The sequence below is a fragment of the Triturus cristatus genome, chromosome 1_2 (assembly GCF_964204655.1).
Source record: "Triturus cristatus chromosome 1_2, aTriCri1.1, whole genome shotgun sequence".
NCBI classification, from domain to species: domain Eukaryota; kingdom Metazoa; phylum Chordata; class Amphibia; order Caudata; family Salamandridae; genus Triturus; species Triturus cristatus.
In genome coordinates this window covers 890038444-890062469 of record NC_140580.1, presented here as the reverse complement: position 1 = coordinate 890062469, position 24026 = coordinate 890038444, and the positions used below count along the sequence as shown (strand labels likewise).

At 46.3% G+C, this 24026-nt stretch overlaps 1 protein-coding gene across 1 annotated transcript in view; it reads left to right on the top strand.

Moving 5' to 3' along the window:
* The window catches only part of LOC146868232 (ATPase family AAA domain-containing protein 3-A), a 347678-nt gene that overhangs the window by 92161 nt on the left and 231491 nt on the right, over positions 1–24026 (top strand). The window contains exons 5-7 of the mRNA XM_085609537.1: positions 3899–3968; positions 5218–5383; positions 19243–19312. Coding sequence (XP_085465663.1) covers positions 3899–3968; positions 5218–5383; positions 19243–19312 — 306 coding nt within the window. The remainder of the gene's footprint in view (positions 1–3898; positions 3969–5217; positions 5384–19242; positions 19313–24026) is intronic.

Below are 24026 nucleotides of genomic sequence, written 5' to 3'. Positions count from 1 at the left end.
CTCCTGAGAGCAAAGGCTCTCACCCTTGGAGGTCAGAATAGTGTCTCGGGTGGCAGGCTGGCAGAATCCAGTCAGCAAGCACACCAGAGTTTGGTAGATTTTCAGGGGCCACCTCTAAGGTGCCCTCTGAGTGCATGTATTGATGAACCCAACACTGGCATTGGTGTGTTTTTATCAAGATGAGATGTTTGGTATCAAACATCCCTATTTTCAGTGAAGCCATCATGTAACTGGGTAACTCATTTTCACCAGTGTCCAGCACATGGTTTAAGATTGCTTCCCTGGCCTCTTGCACTGGCAGCAGTAGGGCTGACCAGCACAGGGGCATATCTGCTTATGCAGATATGCCCTCGCATATAATATTAAGCATCCTGCCTTAGGGCTGTCCTGCCTGCTGTAGGGGTGATTTACAAATCTAATATGCAGTGGCAAGGGACATGGCACTGAGGGATGTGTGGCATGTCGTATTTTTACTTTTGTCTGCACCAAGACACGCAGCCTACAATGGCAGCCTTGCATGTGCTTGGTGAGGGACCCTTAGGGTGGCACAATTCATGCTGCAGCTCTTAGGGACCCTCTTTAGTACCTCAGGACCTAGGTACGAGGGTACCATTCACTAGGTACATACAGAGGGTGCTAAAGGTTTTGCCAATTGGGGGAACAATTGAACAGTTTTGGGAAAGCGCTCTAGCACTGGGTGAGTGGAAGCTACTACTGCTTAAACAAGGCTAATGGAGGCACCAATGGGTGAGGGGGACCTGCCTCAAGGGTCCTGTGACCTCAGTGACAGGGTCACTGTCGCTCTAGGCGCTGCTTCGTAGGCCTGCCTGCAAGATTGAGGTGAACTTCAGTGCGGATTGTGGTGGACAAGCATTCAATGTAAACCCTCACTTGCCACTGCTAGGCTCCACCTGCTGATGCTAAGAAACCAGGGCTTCTAAGGTCTATTGGGGCCTTCCAAGGTGTAGCATGGGAATGTATTAGCAGGAACCCAGTGCACTTTCAGTCGAAATCACATCATGTACCAGGCAAAGTGGGGCAACCATGTCGAAAAGGGGCACTTTCCTACACTATTGCACAGTCATCTGCTGTATAAGGGTCGTCCTCTTATGGCTCTTGGACTTGCAATGCTTCCGAAAGTCAGCAGAGTCTTTCATCAGGTGTCCCCTGTTACAGGCCTTACTGGCTTCCTACAGCATTTGTGTGGATGAAACGGTCAGCATTGTCTATAAATATTGGTGCAGATTTCCGCATAGTCTGCGCTTGTCATTGGAAGATTTACAGCATGGCACGTTCATACGCCATCGGGTCTGGGAGGGCTATAGGATGTGACAGTCTACATCAACCAGAACAAGATCATGGTCAGAAGTGCTGTTGGGGAGAATGGAGGCTGCAACTAGATTTGGGGCCATCGTAGCTGACAGCAGGAAAAAAATCAATGCATGAACAGGTGCCATAGATGCAGGAGGTGAAGATATAATCCCTATCCTTCTGGTGTAGTAGATGCCGGGGGTCTTTCAGGGCATGATCATTTATGATATTAGAGGATAAACTTGTCCCTGGGCTGTCTAATGGAGTGGTTCCCTTACTTATCCAGGAATGGATCTAGAGGTAAATTCCAGTCACACCCTATGATCAACTTGGTAGAGCCGAGATAATGGAGGAGTTTGCACAGTGTGACCAAGAAGCCTTTGTAGCTCAACGGTAGCTCTCTGTGGAAAACATATGAACCTTCACGGTGCAACAAGTCCTAGGGCACAATAATCTGTAGGCTCCTAGCGTGCCCTCAGTGTCCCGGTAGATGGTTAGCTTCTGTGTCCAGTTGGGATCCAGCTCGTCAAACTTTAAGCGGCAATCGTGATTTGTCTCTAGGGGCACCGCATCCCTTTGCAGAGTGGTTCCCATTGTCCGAGTACCATCGTTGTTTAACTCTTTCCAATCTCCTCCACTTATATTGGTCTTCAGCTGATCGGTCCTCAGTCGTACCGTGGCAGGGGGTGGTTCCCTTACCGTCTCTCTAATATCCATATCCTTATTATCCAGAAAATCCAAGAATTTCTCCATCTCCTTGGCTTCATCGTAGTCCCAGGATCTACCATCTAGAATGGTCAGCATCACAGTCGGTTCCATGAGCCCAAAACGAATTTCCCCTTTCCAAAGACGCCATCTTGGAGCCAAGAACCGCTTGCTTACAAAGTGGAGCTTCTGTGGTAAGTCGGCCGAAATGAAGATTTAGTCATAGCCATGTTGGTAAGGGCAATGTTTCCGTGCCGCTGATATAATCTGCCATGCCTGTGGATGCTCCAGAAGGCATTCCAAAATACGGTTCATTGATCAAACTCATTGAAGCCTTAATTTTGGCGAGCTTCTGGATTTAAGTGTCAATTGCAGATGATGGCATGGCTGTAGGATCTTGCTCCATGGCTCCCGTAGAAGGGGCAACTGACTTTTTCGAGCTAAAGACTGCCTCCTAGAAGAGGAGCCGGTGGGTAGGCTTGGGTTTAGACATGTGCAGGCGACCCACAAGCAAAAGAACAGTGGAGGCTAGTATGGTGACACGGATAGGGACAGTCCCGGATCCAAACACTCCCCAGGATCAAAGGACATCATCTAGGGAGTCAACCAATGTCCAGTTACGCACCTCCCAGCTACAGCAGATGTGGAATGGCCAGGTGGGAGGTTGCCTGGGAAATCCGAGAACAATGTCGGCAGCAGGCAGTAGTGAGACCCAGGTGTCTATGGTCACGTGCCCCAACTCAACAGATCAAGCTCTGCGCTCACGAAGAAAGGGATACACTCCACAGTGGCACAGACAGACAGACAGACAGAGACGTACACACACGTACACACACACGTACACACACACACGTACACACGTCGTGGGACCAGACCCCCATCATTGTCAGTAAGAGATGTGAGTAGGGAATAGGAAAATCTGTGTAGTGGAGCCAGGCCACAATGCACCAACTGGTTGCAGCGGTTGGTTGAGTTGAAGGCAGACAGCATCATTCAATATGGCATCATGATGATCCCAGTCTAACGGCCACGAGGCCCAGTACCTTGGGTGCAGGGTCCACATGTGCTATCAAGGTGGACAGGGACCCTCGGGTCATGCGTGCGTCCCACAATGAATCTGTAAGTGGCCGGTATGCGGTCAGTGCTGGAAGGGCGTCTCCTGTTTCACCAGGCCTCTCACTGCTCTTACGCCCGCATCTGGCACAGGAATGTGAGGGGGGCCACCTGAAAGTTGTCATCAGGTGCCCTAGCCCCACTCTCTGTTACACTGGCAGCACGAAGGTGCAGTCGCCAGTCCACTAAGGCATCCACTCGTGGCCCCAGTAAGGGTGGACTTAGGCCTCCGCGTCTGCCGCGCGCGCTGTTATGTCGGTCGGGCCCCATCTTCTCCATCCGGTGCTGTGCTGTGTGCGGGCGCAATCTGACATGGTGCTGAGGGGAGGGGTGGGGGGGCTAGGGGGGTACCAGAGAAGAGCACTGCGTGGCGTCTCGTGATTGGCGATCAGGGCCCAGCCGGCCAGGAGCTCTAGAAGGATGCCACCCTTCTCCTTGGCGGCAAGCTCTGCCCCCCCTTGAGTTCCTGTTTCATGTGGTAACGCAGGTTAACTGATTTTTCACAAGGAAATTGACATCACTAATCAGCCCTCTGAGACTGAAGGCAGTGAAAGTCTACAGCAAAACAAGACCTTTTTTATTTAAAATGCCAACGTTTGGAGAATCAAACTAGAAATATCAGAACGTGGTTGCCTGCTTCAGGTGACAGCAAGTTGCCAGAAGTTTACGTGAGGCAAACCAAGTTTGAAATATGAGATGCCTGTTTGATAATATTGCTGGCCCTGTTGGATGTAGCTCCTTTCGTTGACTGTGTCTTTTCTCTTTTCAGCAACTCCTCAATGAAGAAAACTTAAGGAAGCAGGAAGAGTCTGTACACAAGCAAGAGTCAATGAGGAGAGGTAAGTCTTGAGCCCCTCTGCAGCGCCAGATCTCCCGGATCTCCCAGCTTTCCTCAACTCCCTTGCCCACAAATTTTGGTAGAACATAGGGTGCAGAGTGTACTTTGGTTCACAAAAATAGAACTGTTTGGTACATACATGTCGCAGCAGCGATTTCCCCCCCCACCCCCCAGCTTGCTAATTCTACTTTTCTGGAGAGGCCTTTCTTCACAAAGCTGATTAGTTAATAAGCTGTGATACTGATGCTAACTGATACTGAGCGGACCAAGTGGGTACCCAGAGAAGTGCACTGCGTGGAAGATGTTTTAAAATCATGAGAGATTGGTGACTTGAGAGCTCATCTTATGGTTCTCAACTCTAGCAGCCTTTCACAGGCATTCGTGACTCTGGAAATCTTCCGATTTCAAACGTATGCCTACCTTCATCTGCTAGGCAAGTAGTTTTGCAGCACTTTCATTTCTATGAATTCTTATACATTCGGACACATGCACATTTCTCAATGCTCTTGTTTGAGTCATGGTGTTTGTGTATCCATCTTCGGGTGCACTTTTAGTTGTGAATTTCCCAGGACTTTGTAGGGCGGATGGCTCGAATGACCTTCTTGATCTTTTTTGAGTTGATGGCGCCTCTTCTATTTCACTGCCAGTATCTGCAAGAACTTGAACTATACCTTTGAGAATAATTCACATTCAGCATGCCAACAAATGTGAGTTGTTTTTCCAATTCGAGGGTGGAGTTGAAGAGAGATGCACTCTGGTAAACTGAGGGAGGAATACTTTGAAGACTGGAGAAAGGAAGTGACGTTTTAAGCACACTGCAGTGTGTGGTGTTCTATCTTACATTTCATTTAAGTGTGTTTATGCATTCTGGATTTTATCTATGTATGTTATGTAAGTATAATTTAATTGATTTACAGCTTGACTTTATTAACACTTTCTATGAAAGTCAGGCACTGAAAATCAAAGGGTGCAGAGGCCTGAAAGTGTATTCCAGAATTTTAGACCATACATTTCTGAGATGCTCTGTTAGTTCAGAAACCTGTCTACTTCTGAGAAATGATCCAGAAAGAAATTCTTACTAATGCTAAAAAGTTTCAACTTGGGAGTTTTATTTTTTCTAATATAAAAATGTGCCATTTTCCTAGCCCATTTTCCTTGGTGCAAAATATTATCGCCCACTCCTTACTAGATATGAAGCCGGCGGGTTGTCATGACGTAGACTATTACATGCATTTCCTTTTCTGTCTTAGCTACTGTGGAGCATGAGATGGAGCTGCGTCACAAGAATGAGATGTTGCGGATAGAAGCGGAGGCCCGTGCACGAGCCAAGGTGGAGCGGGAGAATGCTGACATTATTCGTGAACAGATCCGGTTGAAGGCTGCAGAGCACCGACAAACTGTGCTAGAGTCCATTAAGTATGTTCCATTAAAAGCAGTATGGATCACAGATGCATAGAAGTGCTTACAGGCCATTCCTATGGCATAGCAAATGTTTTCAAATTATGTCTGATTTGCGTAGGCTTGGACACACATAGCGCCCCTATTCATCCACAGTTGTTAGGCCCCAGTTTAATATGATATGTCAGTATGTGGTGCAAGGAAGATGCATAGCGGAGTGTTTAGCCGAGGACCCCTCGAGCCATGGTCTCTTTCGCTAAAGCGACACACACATGTTTTAAGGATGGTGACCAGAAAAGGCCTGTTCATGTAACCTTCTCAGGCAGTTTGTTAAAAGGACTCCCAATGGATCAAGAAATATCGGACCAGTAAAGTGTACACAGTACAACACAAGGTTGGGAATGCCATATATAAGTCATAATGAAGATGGCCGCCGGGGCAGAGGTCTGAGAGCGAGCTCTCTGGGCAAAGGATCACTTCTAGTGTAAATCCTGGCTGCCCCCCCCCCCCCTCACGACCGCTTCGGAGATCAAGGGACTCACCGATGCAACAACGCCAAGAGGATCCCATAAATCGCGCTAAGATACCTCTCCGGGATCACAGATCCGCTCCTCCTTACCCTCACCTACGGAGGGGCAGAATGGCCGAAGGTCCGGGATACCCACACTTGGACCCGACCAGTCCCAACTAGTCCCCAACAACACCAGGAGCCAGAAAGTCACGGGAGACAGCCCTGCCTGGAAAAATCACTGCGTTAAAACTCCATATGCAACGGAGTGAGAAGCACCCCCCCCCCCCCTCCGCACTCTCACCAGGAACGGGAAGCAACACCCTTAAACATACAGAAGAGGTCCACTCACTGGTACACTGGAGCCCGGAAGAAGACCTCAGATGAACCCACGAAGAATCTGGAACGAGACCCAACCGAGGCGCTGTTCCTGCAACGGGAGCCACAATCTCCATGCCTGACTCCGAAATGGCAGCATTCATTCTCGCACCGAGCGAGCTCTCATGCAATCAAGTGGAGTAATCCACGCACCGAAGCAGCGGGGCATAATTCTCAACCCCCCTGAAATCGGATTACCTTACGGATCTGAATTGACAAGTGAAACCAAAGCGATATCTCAGGAAACGGAGTCCCAGCCACGCTACCTGATGCCTGAGTCCAAAATGGCGGCCAGACCCGCACTAGCATTCTCCTCCGAACCGAGACCCATGAAAACGATGTAAAGTGGCTCACCCCACGGATTATCAGAACAAAACCCACTACAATCCAATTACAAGCAGAGTCAGGACAAAAGCGAAACCTGCTGGCCCTCTACAGCGGGAACACCAGTCTAGCTACCTGACGCCTGACACTAAAATGGCAGCCGGACCCAAACAAACATTCCCCCACTGGTCGAATACCTGCAAAACCCACTCTAATTGATGCCCGCTAAGAAGCGTAAGATCTCGAATAAAAGCCACTGAACAATGAAAGACAAGCGGAGCCGGATCCAAAGCTCAACAGGCAGTCTGTCTCCATAATGGGAGCACCCAGTCACGACACTGATGCCTGACATCAAAATGGCGGCCGGACCTGTACTACATCGCTCCCACCAGGTGAGTGCTTGAGACTATAACATAAGAATCCCACTCACCATAACACGGGATCTATAACAATAGGCAAGGTCAATGATATAAACTTCAGACGCGCGGATGCAACATAAAGAGTCAAGGCCTCAATGCCTGACCCCAAAATGGCGGTTGCCTGATCTGCTCCAACCCAACGCTCACAGACCTTCTCCTCCACTCGATCTGAGGCCCCCAATGCCCACATAACACTGGATCCCAGAACTTGAACTCAGCCCCATGGAACCTGAAGAAAGCCTCACAATTGAGCTCCCCTAAGAAGGTGATCCGCAACCCCCACTGGAACTTGAATAAAACATCACAGCCACCCCCTTTGCCCTCATCTCACAAGATCCCAGTACGTGAACTCAGCCCCTTAGATTCCAGTCAACTCACACCTTAAACTTGAACGCTGTGCACGTAGAGGATCCAGATGGCATAGCTCTCCATGATCTGCCTTCTAATCCTGATATGGGTCACTAACGGCAAACACCTCACAGTCCCAGCCCACTCTAACCAATGGGCTAACTGAAGATCTGGATCCCTACCCCCCCGTCGCAGGGAGACCTAATGACGCCAGCCACCACAACCACAATCCCAGCCCACTCAAAGCAATTGACTAACTAAGGCTCCGGGTTCCTACCTACCCCCGCCCGATTGCAACAGAGTACTAATGGCGCTAGCCACCACAACCTCCAATGACCCCTCCCTCCCACACTACATGAAACCACATGGCCACAACTCCTTCTCCATCATCTTCCCCCCCCAACCTATCACTAAAAACGAAAAGAAACTTCAAACATAAACACATCAGACAACACCCTGACACACTATTCGCAGACATATACCACTGTACCTCTAAAGGCCAGCTGAAAATGGATCTTATTTTCCACACCAAAACCCCCACAAACTGGAATACCATTCTGAGAACACACCTCCACATATCCAAAACAACTAACACACCATACAGCTCCAAACTAACGTTCTCATTCCCTAACCACCCGAATGTACTGGCAACACCTCGGTGACAATCTACACTAATGGCACAGTCATGATCCAAGCCAACAACGATAACCTAGATGCTTTTGACCTCATCTTCCCCTCGTTACGAAACGCTCTCAATCACCCACGTCACTCTCACCCGAGCAACTACACCATTAACGCCAACCGCTCCCCCCTGAGCAACAACCACACTCACCATCACCCCCCTGAAACGCGCAAAGTACACCTACCTACCAACTCCAAACAGTGGCGCGCCCCGGACAAGACCCTGCAACCCCCCTGACGGGCACCTACCCACTCCCCATCCAAACTACTCTGCCCCACTAGTAACTACCAAAACGAATCCTCAGTCAGGGATTCCTATCTCGCTCACTCTACCCACGAGCCAGAGGGGACCACCCAAATCACGATGTGACCCTCCTCACCAAAGGTCCAAGGCTACAAACCGGAATAACCCTGGCAATACTACCATCAAAAGCCTTGGACAACCCCCCCCTTGACAGCCACCACCCCGAAACCCTCACCCCACACTCCTGGGAGACAAATCAGAGACTCGCCCTATTGTTAAACCAGCTGAAAACGGTAATCGTAGGACTCAACGAAATCACAATTCGCCTCACCTCACTCTGGAATTCTCAGCAACTCCCACACCCCACACCCACCAATAACACAAACCACCCAAGACCTCTAAAGGCTCAATGGCACAGCTGGAAAACAACGCCCCTCGCAAACCAATCACTGAGACCTAATAGAACAATACCAGCTATGCCCACGAGAGAGGCGATAGAACTTGCCACCTCATATAAAAAATCCCCTACTAGCACGCCTAACTCCAAGATCCAGGTTATCACCGGATTCGGTAGAGGAGGCACCCCTCCCAGATCGCCAAGAACACCTGCTTCCCTCTCCTCTATTCCCATGGCCCCCCTTAACAACAAGGAGAGCAACATTATATGTCAACTCACTAACTGCAGATCGGCCACAAAACATGCTACCGAACTGGCTGAAAGCATCCTTGAACATGACATAGACATCCTGTTTATTACTGAAACATGGCTCAATGAGTTCTCTGCCCCATTCATGGACATGATTGTACCCCCAGGCTTCTCAATCATTAACAAAAACAGAAAAATCAAACGAGGTGGGGGCACTGCAATCGTACACAAGAACTGCATTTCTGTAATGGAAATTGACTCCTTCAATTACAACTCATTTGAATGCCTAACTGCCAACATTAAGCTGAATAATAACAAAACTCTACCATGCCATCTCCTCTACCATCCACCTAGCAACAACACCGCATTTGGTGAACACCTCTCCGACCTGATAACTCACTGTGCACTCCGGGACTCTTACAGCATAATTCTGGGTGACCTTAACCTACAATGGAATGAGGAAAGCAACTCGATGGTCCAAAACTTGAATGGACTGTTGCATAACACCAATCTTTCCCAACATTGTACAGAACAAACACATAACAGAGGATCAACCTTGGATGCCATCATAGCCCAAGCTGACACAGTCACCATCAACCACATCCTGCCGGTGGACTGGTCAGACCACCACTTAATTCTATTCCACATCAACCAAACTACCCAATGCCTGCCACGCACGCAAGAACCCTCCCACTGGAAGAGAAACCTAAATCAAATTCTGATTAGTGACTTGAAAGAAAAGGTGAGCGCACTCCTCCCCAGCAACACTGACAACCTTTCCACAACAGAAATCACCTCACAATACAACACAAATATGACCTCCATCATGGACCAACTAGCCCCCTTGGAAAAGAAAAGAATCGGGAACATCCCTTTGAGAGCCTGGTTCAACACCGACATCAACTCTGAAAGAAGACAGCTTAGAGCTGCAGAAAGACTCTGGCGGAGCAACCCCTCCACAATCCTACTGAATAGACTCAAATCAGTTCGCAGGGCATACAATAAGCACATCAAGAACGAGAAAAAGTCCTTCTTTTGTAGGGCCCTTGACAATGCAAAAAACAGACCGAAAGAACTCTTCAATGTTATCAGACAACAAACCTCAAAGCCTCCCGCACCCACTGTGCAGGCCTCCAAAGTCCTTTGTGAGAACATTGCCAATTTCTTTGATGGCAAAATCACAAAGATTGAACTCTCCTTAGACGTCCACCTCTGCCAACCGGATAGTAGCTCATTCACAGAGACAGAAGCTACCACACCAAAGCGCCACCCTAACAAATGGAAATCTTTCAACCCCATCTCCGAAGCTGAGATATCAAGAATGATTGCTAGTTCGACTCCCTCAACTCACGTATCGGACCCCATCCCGTCCCAGCTGGCCAAAAAGATCAATCTCACCCTAGCACCAATATGGACCAAGATTATTAATGGCTCCCTAAGAACTGGAGTCATGCCGGACTGTCTCAAAGTCGGACAAGTCACACCTCTACTAAAGAAACCGGGCTGGGACACCAACGATCGGAACAACTTCAGACCCGTCTCCAATCTCCCACTCTTAGCCAAAACCCTGAAAAGATGTGCTCTCCTCCAACTTACACAACACATGGACCGCAATAACCTTCTAGACCCTCACCAATCGGGTTTTAGAAAAGGATGCAGCCCAGAGACTGCAATCTTGAACATCATAGATGACATTCGCAACTCTCTAGACAACGACCAATGCTGTCTACTCATACTCTTAGACCTATCGGCAGCCTTCGACACAGTTGACCACAAACTACTCATTAAAGTAATACAAGAAAGGGTGGGAGCAGATGAAGTGGTCTTACAGTGGTTCACCTCCTTTCTACAGAACCGCACCCAAAAGATAAAAATCAACAACAGCCTGTCGGACCTACGCCCCGTCAACAGGGGTGTGCCCCAAGGTTCGGTCCTCTCCCCACAACTCTTCAACATCTACACGGAACCACTCACCGCCATACTAAAAAAATCCAACATCCCCTTCCATCTCTATGCAGATGACACCCAGATCTACCTCGAAACATCTTCCATGGACGACATCTGAAGACTAAATGACACTTTAAAATAAATCCAACACTGGCTGTCACTCAATCACTTGAAACTCAACCAAGACAAAACAGAAATCCTCCTTATCTCCAACAAGGAACAAAACCCCCAAGTCATTGAATGGCTCAAAGCCTTGGACGCTCTTAACTGCACTCTCACCCCGGCCGACTCAGTGAAATCACTAGAAATCATACTGGACCCAAAGTTAGACATGACCAAACACATCAAAAACTCTGCTAAGAACGCCTTCCTCAACCTCAAACTGCTCAACAAAATAAAGCCCTTCATCCCTCTGAATGACCTCAAACAAGCTACTCAAGCCCTAGTGCTGTCCAGACTGGACTATGGAAACGCAACCCTCACAGGAGCAGCAAAGTCCCACCTGGCTCCCCTCAGAACAACTCTGAATGCAGCAGCCAGAATGGTCAGAGGAGTAAAGAAATTTGAACACATCTCCCCTGCGCTCAGAGAACTAAAATGGCTCCCAATAGAAATGCGTGCAAACTTCAGAACTGCCTGTCTCACGCACAAAGCCCTACACACCGGAAAACCCGCCTACCTGGCAGCGAAACTCAAAAAAGCAGGCCAGACAAGGAGCCTCAGAAGTAGCAACACTCTACTCCTCATCCCGCCGAGAACTCACAAACAAAAAAACGCATCTCGTTCCTTCTCGGGAAATGCGCCAAAGATCTGGAACTCCATCCCAGTCCATATCAGGACTACCCCCTTCTTTGTAAACTTCAAAAGACAACTCAAAGACCTCTTCCTCAACCGATCCCTTCCGATTGGATAGCCGCTCGTCAAGCGCAAACTCCCACACTCCGCAGGACTCAGCCGCCTGAGCATCAAGACTTCTACATCACCCACCATCCGTTCGGTACCTAGACCTCCCCTCCGGAAATAGGTCCTCACTCAAATCTAGTTAGCTATCACTCTCATAAAATGCGTTACAAGAATGTGTTATTATATTCTCAAACTGTCGATTCACCATGACTCAATTGTATTATATTGCTTTTCTGTGACTGATTTCACCATTATTTTTGTTGTAAAGCGCTCCGATACCCTTGGATCTGGCTAGCGCTATATAAAACTTCTAGATAAATAAATAAGGGATAAGAAACACTAGAAAGTAGGATTAAAACAGGGTTGTCCCAATTTAGACTTGAGAGTTTGAACAAATAGTCCCGTCACATGTAAATTGGAAAGAAGATTGTCTCCCAGATGCTAAAAGAATTGGTTAGTAGTGCACTGCTCAAAAATCACATTAGTTTCTCCCAGCAGGAGTGCCAAAAAGGCACATAATTTCAAAAATTTTGATCTGATAGAGACATCTAGCCGCAGATTCCGAATTTCCCAGGCAACAGACTGGATCTGGAATATTTTTCATCGAGCAATATGCCCACTTCACCTATAAAGGCGCCACCTCGGTGTACTGGCATCAGTTTTGAGGGAGCGGTCCCTAAAGCTACTTGCAGCTGGTGCTCTGCACCGTGTAGCTTGCCCCGGAGTTCACATTCTCGGTCGAGAGGAAGGTCCAGGCACCACTCCAGGAGCTCCAAGTCTTCGTCCTCCCACTTGAAGTCTTTGAGTTGGTCAGGTAAGGAGCACAAAATGCACAAGAACTTCTCACTGACAGTCGGCTGATGTGACGAAGGAGACTCTGCGTTCTAGGCCTCATTCTGCTGAATCTGCGCCTGGGTCGGCTCCATGCTTCCCTGCCTTCCCAGGATCCAGAGCGACCCACGCCCAACTCGATGAATTCTATGATACCATGTGCCTCATATCTGGGAGGCCTGACCATGCCGGCGTGCCTTCGGGCCCCGCAGCTTCAGAGGGGGCTCCATTGGGTTCCATGCCACCCTCCTGTGGAACCGGTAATGGATCCAGACAGGCGCTGGTCGTCACTATGGCCTACCCCGACACCGAGATTTCCGCCGGCGCCCACTGGCGGCGACGGCCCCATTCGCCGACGACTTGGAGACGATTCCGGCGCCGACAGCACTGTTGGGTCCTTGGTCGGTTCCTCAGCCTTATTTTGAAGGGCTAGGGATGGAGGAAGATTGTGAGGGTTCGCTGGACCCTTGACAAGACCAGCCGGAACAGGAAATAGACTGGTATGAGGAATTGGGCGGGGCCAGTGGACTGAATAGCTCTTCAGATTTTGGCCTGCTTTCTCCCCCTACCATGGCTACGGAGGATGGAGCTTTATATGCTATGGTGGTGAGCAGGTTAGCAAAGGTCCTGAACCTTCGGTGGCGATCAAGACGAACATCTTGACGGAGGTCTTGCAGCTGGGCGTCACCTCCTCAGAACCCCTCCTGCCATTCAATGAGGCCTTGACAGATGTCTTTCTGGGTCCCTGATCCAAGCCTAGCACAGGGACTCCTGTGAATAGGATAATCGCCCTGCATCAGGCGACCCAAATTTCCTCACCAACTACCCTACCCTACCATAGCTTGGTGGTACTAGCGTATACCTTGCAAGGCGCATTCCCTTCAGCACCCCTGGACAGACAATCCAAGAGGCTGGATAGTTGGGGTAAGAAAATCTTTTCTTCTGCCAGCCTTACATTGCGGTTGGTGAACACCTAATGCCCAATGGGCCATTATTCCTTCTCCATGTGGGAAACGGTTGCGCAAGTGCTGCCACTGGTCCCGGAGGAGGCCCGGGCCATCCTCTCCAAAGCAGTATCAGACGGGAGAAATGCTGCAAAGTTCGCCATTCGTTGTGGGCTTGACACGACCGACTCGCTGGGCAGAGCGATGTTTTTAACGCTGGCTGGTTCGGATGTATGTCCCTCTGCTCCATGTTTCGACTATGTTCTGTACAATTATTTAGGTTCTTTATTGTCTTCGACTGTATTGTTTTCGATCACACTTTTTCACTTCTGCCCTGCACTTTAATTTCATCGGTTCAGACTTAAACCGCCCACCCTTCAGGGTGCCGCCCGTCTCGGGCCTATCTTTCCCTCGTTTCACCACCTCCATCGAAGATGCTTTTTTAATGGAACGGACACCATTTTGACTTTGACCACGTTGCCACGCAAAATACCGGCACACTGATCAACACCTTGTGTGCAACCCTCACCCCCACTACGGTCTCCAACACATGACCCACTTGATGCTTCACCTCCAGGGTCACCACATTCAGACATTGGGGGCTTAGTGGGGGGTCCATTAGGAGATCCTAACTCTTGGGATATATATATATATATATATATATATATCACTGATTTATCCCCCCCCTACTCTCAACGATCCAGATTTATATCCAACTCGTCCCTCCCCTCTTGAAGATGCTACTTCTTTCACCAGGTTATCGCTAGGGTTGCAGCTTTCCATGGTATTGAGCTACATAAAGAACTTCTAGAGCAGGATTTTCAGTTAGACACCCTCTCTTCCACTCCCAAGGACACCCAGTATTTGCCCATGCGTCCTGGCATGATGAGACATGACGAGGACATTTTCAAAGAGCCAGTCGATCCCCGGCTCATCGCCCCAAGGGTGGACAAAAAAATACAAATCGGCTCCTTCTGACCCCCCTCTTCATCTAAAGTCAGGTTCCACCAGTCTCCATTATTGCAACTACTGCTCGGAAAAGGGGAAACAGTCTGGTTACTGCGGACACTCCGCCTCCTGAGACGGAACATAGATGCAGCTGGGAAGAGGATTGCAGCACAGGCAGCCATCATTGGCGTATTGCCTATTAACAAGTTCTTCTAGCCAGCTATGATAGAGTCCATTGGGATTAACTGGAAGAATCTTGCAGTACCTCCCCAAGGAATGCTGCAAAAGAGTCCTACAGAAAAGCAGGCCTTTACTAACTATTCCATACGCTGCGCCCTAGATGCAGCAGATAGAGCTGCTTGAGTAATTAATTCCAGCATGCTTCCTAGAAGACACGCATGGCATAGATGTTCTGGATTCAAGCCAGAGATACAACAGGAACTCTTAAATATGCCTTCTGATAAAGAGCACCTTTTTGGACCACATGTAGTTACTACCCTTATCAAAATGAAAAAGGACACAGCTAAGGCCATGGGAGTGTTACAAATTTCCACTCCTAGAAGACCCTTTTGTCCTTCAAGTTAGAGGTGCATATAAATCTACCTCCACAGACACATATTCTTCCCAACAAAAACAAACCCAGTCCACCTACAGTAAGGGTTACTTCAGAGGTTCCTTTAGAGGAGGGAACAGCAAGGGAAGAGGCAGACGCATGCAGAGCAACACCCACTGCAAAGCAGTGACTACCCAATCTCCCCCTCCTTTCCCCCAACCACACAACTATTGGGGGCAGGCTACAGTTCTACCCAAGATCACAGGGTATGCAGTTCCTAGTAAGCACCAATTTGTCTGCTTAGGTCAGTTGCGGTTCACAGAGTCCGCAGGGAGCATTACTCTGTAGGAACAAATGCCCTCACATACCTAGATAGGTGTCATACTTCATCATTGGGCTTTTGCTCCACGTCTGGCTGCCGCACTGCCTGACAGGCACCCTCATTGGGGGCTCTTTACCGGAGATCTTTTTATAAGCTGCATGATGAAGTGTGGGTAAAATGGAGATTGGTGTATTTTAAGTAAATGTGTGAAATAGTGGGATACAAATAGGACAAAGGGTACTCTACAGAAATGTTTTAATGATCAAGTCCTACTGCCTGTCTTAAAATATGTGGTGCCACCTACTAGAAGTGATTATCTAAGGTAGCTGAAGTTTGACATGTTTCAAGCCTAATTTAGTCATGTGAAACATCTAGCGGCTTTACTTCAGGACCATAAAAACTAATCTACACAGGGACTGGGGTTTCGATATGAGTTAATTTGTGTTACTCCCAACCTCCTATACTTCTCTATGTATCAATATAAGTAAATCCATTTTTTTCCATGAATTAAAAAGTACAATTCACCAACACCACATGGAAGATAAAACATATCATGACATTCCAACACACTCTGTTGATCAGTGAGGAAGCTTACCCACTGAGGGTATAAATCAGGACTCCTTGATTATTTTGCCTTGTGACATGCTTATTAGTGTGCTGTAAAATATCAAAATACAGGGCCAGTTGACCCCTGTTAATGATCTGGCGAGCTAGCGGTTACATTTCACTTGGAAAAATAGAGCGACTATGACGTACTTACAAACTCCTGTATATCAGCACACTTGAAGACTTACTCATGCCGGCAACCTTGGAAGTGCAGAGTGCGGTGGGTCTCCAGTATTTAACCTGTCTTCCATCAGTGTTAATTGGAAGCAGGTGTGTTTGGTGCACTTAAAGCCTGGTTTCAACCACTAGAGCGGAAACACTCGGATCGGGCGTTCGGGTCGTTTTTCTTTTTTATAATGGGATAGGAATCTTCTCTCTCCTGTGTAAACATGGCAGCCATTTTAACAAGGGCAAAAACAACAGTTGATGGACAGAATGCAGAACAATGTCATACATTCACCCCAGTACAGAGATCTGGGCCTAAATCCATCGTTTTTTTGCCCACCATGCCGTTCCAGTTTGAACCCAGCCATATGAAAATCAGTCTTGACCCTGTGCCTCATGGGAACAGTCCAGCCCAAACTGCCAAGCCAGGTCCTCCCTGGACTGGAAACAAGCATCCTAGGACCGGTTTTAAGGTTTCACCCCTCTTCAGCCAGGATAGCTTGATTCCAGTGGCATGGAGAGCACGGGACCCACGTCTGGGCGAGAAGCTTGTGAGCTACTGGTTGCTCTCCAGTTAACTGTGAGTAAATCTCCTGTGTGCATCCCAGCCTAGTAAATTAGAAGCTGTGTTTTTTCAGAACCCATAATTTCCTAAATATATTTAAATATGATGTTTGGATGATAAATCATGCAGCAATGGGTGACTTCTTACTAATATTAATACATTGGTGCCAGGCAGCATTGCAGCTGTGTCTTTTATGTATTTCCCTTGTAGAGGTATTCCAAACTGACTACGCCCTCTTTACATTACTGCTGGCAATCCTGCACGGAGGTATCCAGCTGGTAGTCTTGCATAGGGTGACCACTAACCTAATCTTGTCTGATGTGTACAACACTAATAATATTAGTAGCTTTGGATGATTTCCAGTAAGCATAAGTTACACTTGTTTGAGAAAAGGTTGGAGACCCCTGGACTAGGGTATTGTCTTGATTCCAAATCTACGACCAGCTTTTGTGCACGTGTATCAAAATCCTTCAGTCTGTTACAATTTCGTCACAGGCGCAGAACTGTCCTTATGATAGATTGTCGCGCAGGATTTTTGGGTAGTGGCTATTGTAAAGTTGGAGGCTTTTCCTGTCTGTAGGTTTTTTATATGAGCTTACTACTAGCTCGTTGTATTTCTTCTTGATCAAAAGACCCAGGAACGGTAGTTCCTTCTCAGTGATTGTTTTTGAAAATTTCAGGTAGGGTTTTAAGGTGTTGACCCGGGAGCAAAATGTCTCGCATGTAGCCAGGTCCCCTTTCCAAAAGATGAGTATGTCATCTATGTAGTGCCGTCAAATAAGGGTGTTAGGTTTGTTCAGCTTCTCTGGACGGAGAATGAATTGTTCTTCAAAATGTGACATATAGAGACATGCTAGACTTGGGCAAAGGTACTTCCCATGGAAGTACCTTGTGTCTGTTGGTATAGTTGTGTCCCATATTGAAAGAACAGGTGTGCTAAAACATCCGCCCAATGGAGGGCCACAAACAACATCGTGCTGTACTACCAAGACCAGCATACATTATGATGTTTCCATAAGGAAGTCTCACAGGGGAGCCGCAACTGCATAAATTGCAATCGCTTGAGATGTTATCAGCGATGATGTACTGCCATACCTGTGATCAAGGTCAGCAAAGGACCGAAACACACGTAAGGAAGTACATCCCTGTTGATAGTTTTCAGCAATAAAAAGAAGATTTTAACCTGTTGGAGAGAGCCTCTCCTTCCCAGGGCAACACAGGTTGTAATTAGTTGGAGATATATTGTAGAGAAAGCATTTCTGTCTTCTTGCATGCACGGAATAAATGCACGCCACACTGGATCATCGATTACTTATTTGTTTTTATTCACAGCAGAGAAAATGATGCATTTTGACCCGTCCTGGTCTTGTTCGCTTAATGTAGTATAAACATATAAATAAAGACTCACATAATTAATGGACCAAAAGTCCTTACAAGCAGAAACGCCCAAATAGTGCAATGTAAAAAGGATTAGCCACCCAAAGCGATTAATTGTATAATACATTCAGCATGCAGCAACTGTAATTGTTGATCTCCTCAGCCACAGGTAATCCTTTATACAATTACCGATAGAAATCATAAACAGTCATTTGTTGTCTCGGACCAGGTGTGATGATCGGCATAGACATGAAAAAAAAACTGCCGGTATGCGTGCAAATTTCTAAACATCATAGCTTTAGATTTCTTAACCCCTATAATGTAAATATTTTTTTATGAAAATTGATATATGTTGAGGACTACATCTTTGCCAAAGCTATGTCTTCCATAATGTACCTATTAATAACTTAAGGCACTGTATCGTGTTTAGTGAACACAATTATTATAGCTATAGTAGTATTAGCCTCCTATGCCAAACAATCCCTCCAGATTACATTTAACTAACACACGTGTTGCTATGGGTTGGATGGGGTCCTGGGTGAGCTGAATTTCTGCTTCTTGTGACTCTACGAGCCTATTGCATAGACTCATGTAATATGCATAGCTTTCTCAGCCATAATAGTCTCACTAACAGGTGAACCTATTAAGTTTACAAGCCACTGTTCAGATGTTTGTCATTCCAATAATGTCCATTGATTCAACGTGTATTGTGATGAATCTACACTTCCCAAAGAGTTTCTTCAATACCAGTAGATATTCCTTGGGGAAAAAAACTTTTTTTTTTTTTTACTGGTGCTCAAGTAGTAATGACCCCCATTGCCCTTTGAAAAAATACTGTTCAAGTCAATGATTCACAACAATCAAAGGAGTATATTTGACCACAAGTTGTAATATGAATTATAGATGCACCCTAATTAATTGTCTATATTCATTCCTCTTGGTGTCATACATCCTGTCTTGATTATATTTCTTAATTCAAGATTATACAGCACAGTATTCTGTGGGTACGGGGTGATTAGATTAGAACATTGCCTATTCTACAGTAGCACATCACTTCCCAGTCCCCCTCAGCCTTGCTGACAACCAGCACTAGATCGGTTGGATTTGTCAATGATTGTCTACGAAGTGGCTGTCCTTCTGCTGACATTTGTGTTTTACCTCCCGCAAGGACCGCAGGCACAGTGTTCGGAGAAGGATTCCGGGCTTTCGTTTCAGACTGGGACAAAGTGACAGCCACAGTAAGTACTGGCAAAATGGGATGAAAGCTGCAGGTTTTTTTTATTAACCACAGGCATGATTGCTAGTACATGTCCCATTGATAGCAAAGGCAATAGCAAATGTTTAGGCAAATATATATTCATGTCTGGTAAGAACTGCCAGATTATTGGAGTATATGAGACAAGACTCTGTACTGTTAGGGCAAACATTGCAGCAAATTTTATGCATGACTCTACAGGTATAGCTTATGTGCTGGTATTGTGTATTCTGCTAGGAATTCTGTGTAACCTCCGTGGTCACAGTTTGAATCTCAGCAGGGGCATCTGAGATTGATAATATGACTGCTACTAGGATTTTCAATTGGGTACTTGCTCTTTATGGAGAAGTTAAATTGCACAAATGGCTGTGCAAGTGCTACATGAACTACAAGACCTTATCTGCTTGTTAAATGAGAAAACAAAGGTGTCGATGGAAGTTAATGTTGTGTCTCCTAAAACATTTAAAGAAAAAAGTTTTAAATGCACTGAAACCCATCAGTGAAGGTGCAGTCTAATAAAAAGGTACACTAGTGTTGTACAAATACTCTTTCTCGATAATGAATGGTGTTATGCCCAGTGTTTTAGAGTATTTGTGATCATTGTCCTTAGTTCAGGATTTTATATTGCACTATTTGTGTGTTTCTTAAAAGTACCATAACTGGTGAATTTCAGTACCTTTTATTAGTACCATAGTTTACTCCAAAGTTAATCTAAACACCCTTAAAAAACGATACAATATGAATCAGAGTTGAGTCAGTGCAAGTGAGTAAATGTTTCATTAATTTTACAAGAATGAAAAAAAATGTAATGGTCTGTTCAGTTTGTCCATGTTTAATTGACTCCTGTTGTGTGTATCTACATGTGTTTCTTTGATCATGGTTTCATTAGTCTGAATGTACATTCTTGGGAGAGGAAGTACTATATTTTGGATCAAATGTTATGTTAGTTGTTACTAACACTTAATGTAGCCTTGACTAGTTCAGACCACTGGGATGTGGAGAAGAAAGAACTTCCCCAAAACATTTGGACCACTCTGACTGGCTATCTGGCAGTTCAGAATTGGTAGCCAAGCTTAGATGTGCTGCTGCTGAACAGAAAGGTCAGAGAAAGAGCCAATGTGGGGGACCGTAAAAAGGGAACCCACGATCCACAATGTAAAGTGTGGTAACAGTAGGATTTAGGAGGGGCAGTGCCTGTGAGACAAATCTGTCCCTGACTGGGGAAGATTGGAAGTCTAGTATTCTTGTGGTGAGAGAGAATAGAGCATTAAATAGACAGTGGAATGGAATGAACCAGGTTGTGTGTGCATGCTTGTTGGTGTGTCTCATTACAGAATCTGTCTCTATCATGAGTTTCAAAATCAAGGTAGCCTTTTGGGGGCTTACTAGGTTTAACTGAATTCTGTTGTTCTTGTAAGAACAGGTTTATCGTTACAAATGTAATCTAGTTCTAGATGGCTAGTATCTTGCTGCATACAAATTAACCAAAAGCCACTCCTTGATAGACCTGAAGCACATTTCACTCAAGGATTGGCCCTTATTGCCCTTCTTTGTTAGGCCGCTATATGGCAGTCTTATTTATACTTTATCCAGACATTGTCTACATTCATACTCCAGAACTGATACTCATGTAGGGCAGGCTTCTTCGAGCAACCTTTTTAGGTGATTGTTGAGGTTGTTTCGAATTCTTGTCCTCTTAGTTTATGGGATGGGCATGCTATTCTAGTCTGTGCTTATGACTATTGATGAAGATCCACTGGAAGAGAAGGGAAAGTTAGTTACTTATAATGCTATTTCTCTTCCAAGGGAATCCTCATCATAGCCCTAAGCAACCCACTGACCTCCCCGCAGAAGAGTACTTACAGCTGACTTAAAAGTGATCTGACTTAACAGTCACCTGTGGGGTATGCATGCGTGTATTGTGAATCCCTTAAAGGCACGGTGCATGTTTTTCCTATGCACTTCCTCACAGCCTATTGCCTTCATTTCTCCCTTTGTCCTTTTAAAAAAGGATTGCAAAATATTTTCTATAGTCGCTTTTTTCTGTTTATTGACTGATTTTGTGCGCTGAAAAATAAATTAAATGTGGTCATTTGAGCCTTTTTAAAGGCTGAAAACATTTGTGTAATTGTACCTTTGTACAATGTTATATATCTATATGTATGTATGTGTATGTTTTTAAAAGTGATCTAGGATCCCCATGCGTTGGTGGGACTATCCAGTGCTTATGATTATGATGATGACTTCCCTGAAAGAGAACTAGGATTACAGGCAAGTAACAGTTCCTTGTTGTGTGCCACTTTCTTCTTTTTGTAGTCAGAAGTCTTACTCAATGGGAGTAACTCACTCGATCAGAGTTTCTTATTTGCATTCTGTAATTGGTAGTCCTGAATTTATAATGAATAAATAGGACTACATATTACACAAAAAAAATTCAAAGCAAGCATTGCCAAATACAATATTTGTGGGCAGTATCCAAAAAATGCATGCCAGGCACATTGCATTTGTCAGTATTTGTTCACATTTTATGTTCAGTGTCACTAATCATAGTGTTCGAGGCATACGAGCTGTAGATCCCATACTTTTGCACAGATTGCCAGCAGGTGTTGGGCTCAGATGTTTGCACTTTGTTATTGTGGAAGTCTTTGTAGTCACAAGATAGGGGACTCCTCCTTTGGTTAGTTGTGCGCATGGGCATCGACTCCATCTCCAGATTGTTTTTTTCCGCCATCGGGTTTGGATGTGATTTGTTGCGCACCGGGTCAGTGTTTCGATTCCCCTTCGACGCGCAATGCTCTCACTGCTCGATGGTATTGTTTCGATCGCGATCTCCCGACGCGCATCTAGTTACAAAAAAGATTTTTGAGTCCGGTCGTCGACGTGGGCCCGTAGGCCGATCGGCGCCATCAACCAGCATATCGAAAGGACTCCATTTAAAAAATACAAGTGTGCGGCTAAATTCCCACACTCCGATCTCCATGAGGTCTGCAACCTTTGTCTCTCTCCAGAACACGAAAGTAGGCACTGCCAGGCCTGTGATTCTTTCAGCTCCAAGAAGACTATACGTGATCACCGGGCTCGACGTCACGAAATGTCTAGATCAACGGTTTTGGCGCTGGACAACATCTTCGGGGCTGGCCCCAACAATCCGGAACCGGAGACAGGAGATGAACAAGCCAGCATCTCCGAAGCCGACGAATCGGACAAGAAGACCAGTCGATAACTTCAGGTCAATGGAGCGTGAGTACTGACGTCGACGCCCCTGCCCCCAAAAAACAAAAGGCTCCAGTGACACCTTTACCTTCGGGTCTTGGTCGACAATGAGATAATACTTCAGAAGCCCCGCCTCCGGGCCCGGCTCCGAAGTCCACAAAGCCTTCAGGCAGCTCTGGATCGAGCCAGCCACATCACAGCACCGAAAAAACGTCTTTGGCTCCGAAACATAAGCTCAAGGTACTGTCGACACCAGACTCTTTGGCACTGAAACCGAAACCCAAGGTACCAGACTCTTCGGCACCAAAGCAAATTAAATCCAAAACTTTGGACCCGAAAAAACTGCCTAAATCTTCGGAGTCGAACTCCACCTAAGCTGAAGGACACAAAAACACCTCCTAAAGCTAAGGAAGATAGGCCAAAACACCACTCGGAGCTCAAATCCTCGGCGCCGAAGAAAGGCAATGGATCCAAAGAACTTTTCCATCCATATCCACTGGATCCTAAGCAAAAGACACTCAATATTGACCCCATTACCAGACAGGTCACCTCAATACTACCTAAAAAGAGGAAATTGGACACCTCAAACACCTGAGATACCCTCAAAGAAATAAGACTCACCAATGAAGCCTTTTTCTCCACCTTCACTGCTTCCAACCATTATACGTTCTCCAGCACACTCTCCATTACCTCGCCTTTCACCTACACCACAAGATGATGATGATGAGGATTTAGGGGGTGGGGATGAAGACATGGATCCACCACATCATGATCCAGATACTGATGACACCCACAATATCCCACCTCATGACTCTTGGGACGATTATAATGTCCCAGACGTACCTGAGCCAGATTTATACCCCTCCAGACCATCCCCTCCAGATGACAACGTATGGTTTGCGCAACTGATAAATAGAGCTGCACAATACCATGGGGTTCAACTACATTCAGACCCCATGGAAGAGGATTTTTTATTAGAGACATTCTCACAGCCTCAAAAAACAACACACACTCTTCCTATGCTCAAAGGGATGATTAAACATACCCCTGAGGTTTTTAAAGACCCAGTCAGAGCTAGGGTACTCAATCCTAGAATTGAGAAAAAATACAAACCAGCTCCAAGTGATCCAGCCTACATTAAAGGTCAACTTCCTCTGGACTCATTAGTAGTGGCAAATGCCCGTAAACTGGCAAATTCCCAAACCACAGGTAATGCACCTCCGCCAGACAAAGAATCTAAACTACTGGACGCATCAGGTTAAAGAGTTGCGTCCCAGGCGGCAAACTTCTGGCGTATTGCCACCTCACAAGCCTTGCTTGCAAGGTATGACAGGGCTCACTACGATGAGCTTGAGAAGCTCATGCAACATCTTTCAGAACAATACAAGACCAAGGCAAACCATCTTATACAGGAGGAAAAGTTAATTACTAATACTTCGATTAAATGTGGCCTGTATGCAGCAGATACAGCATCTCGCACAATT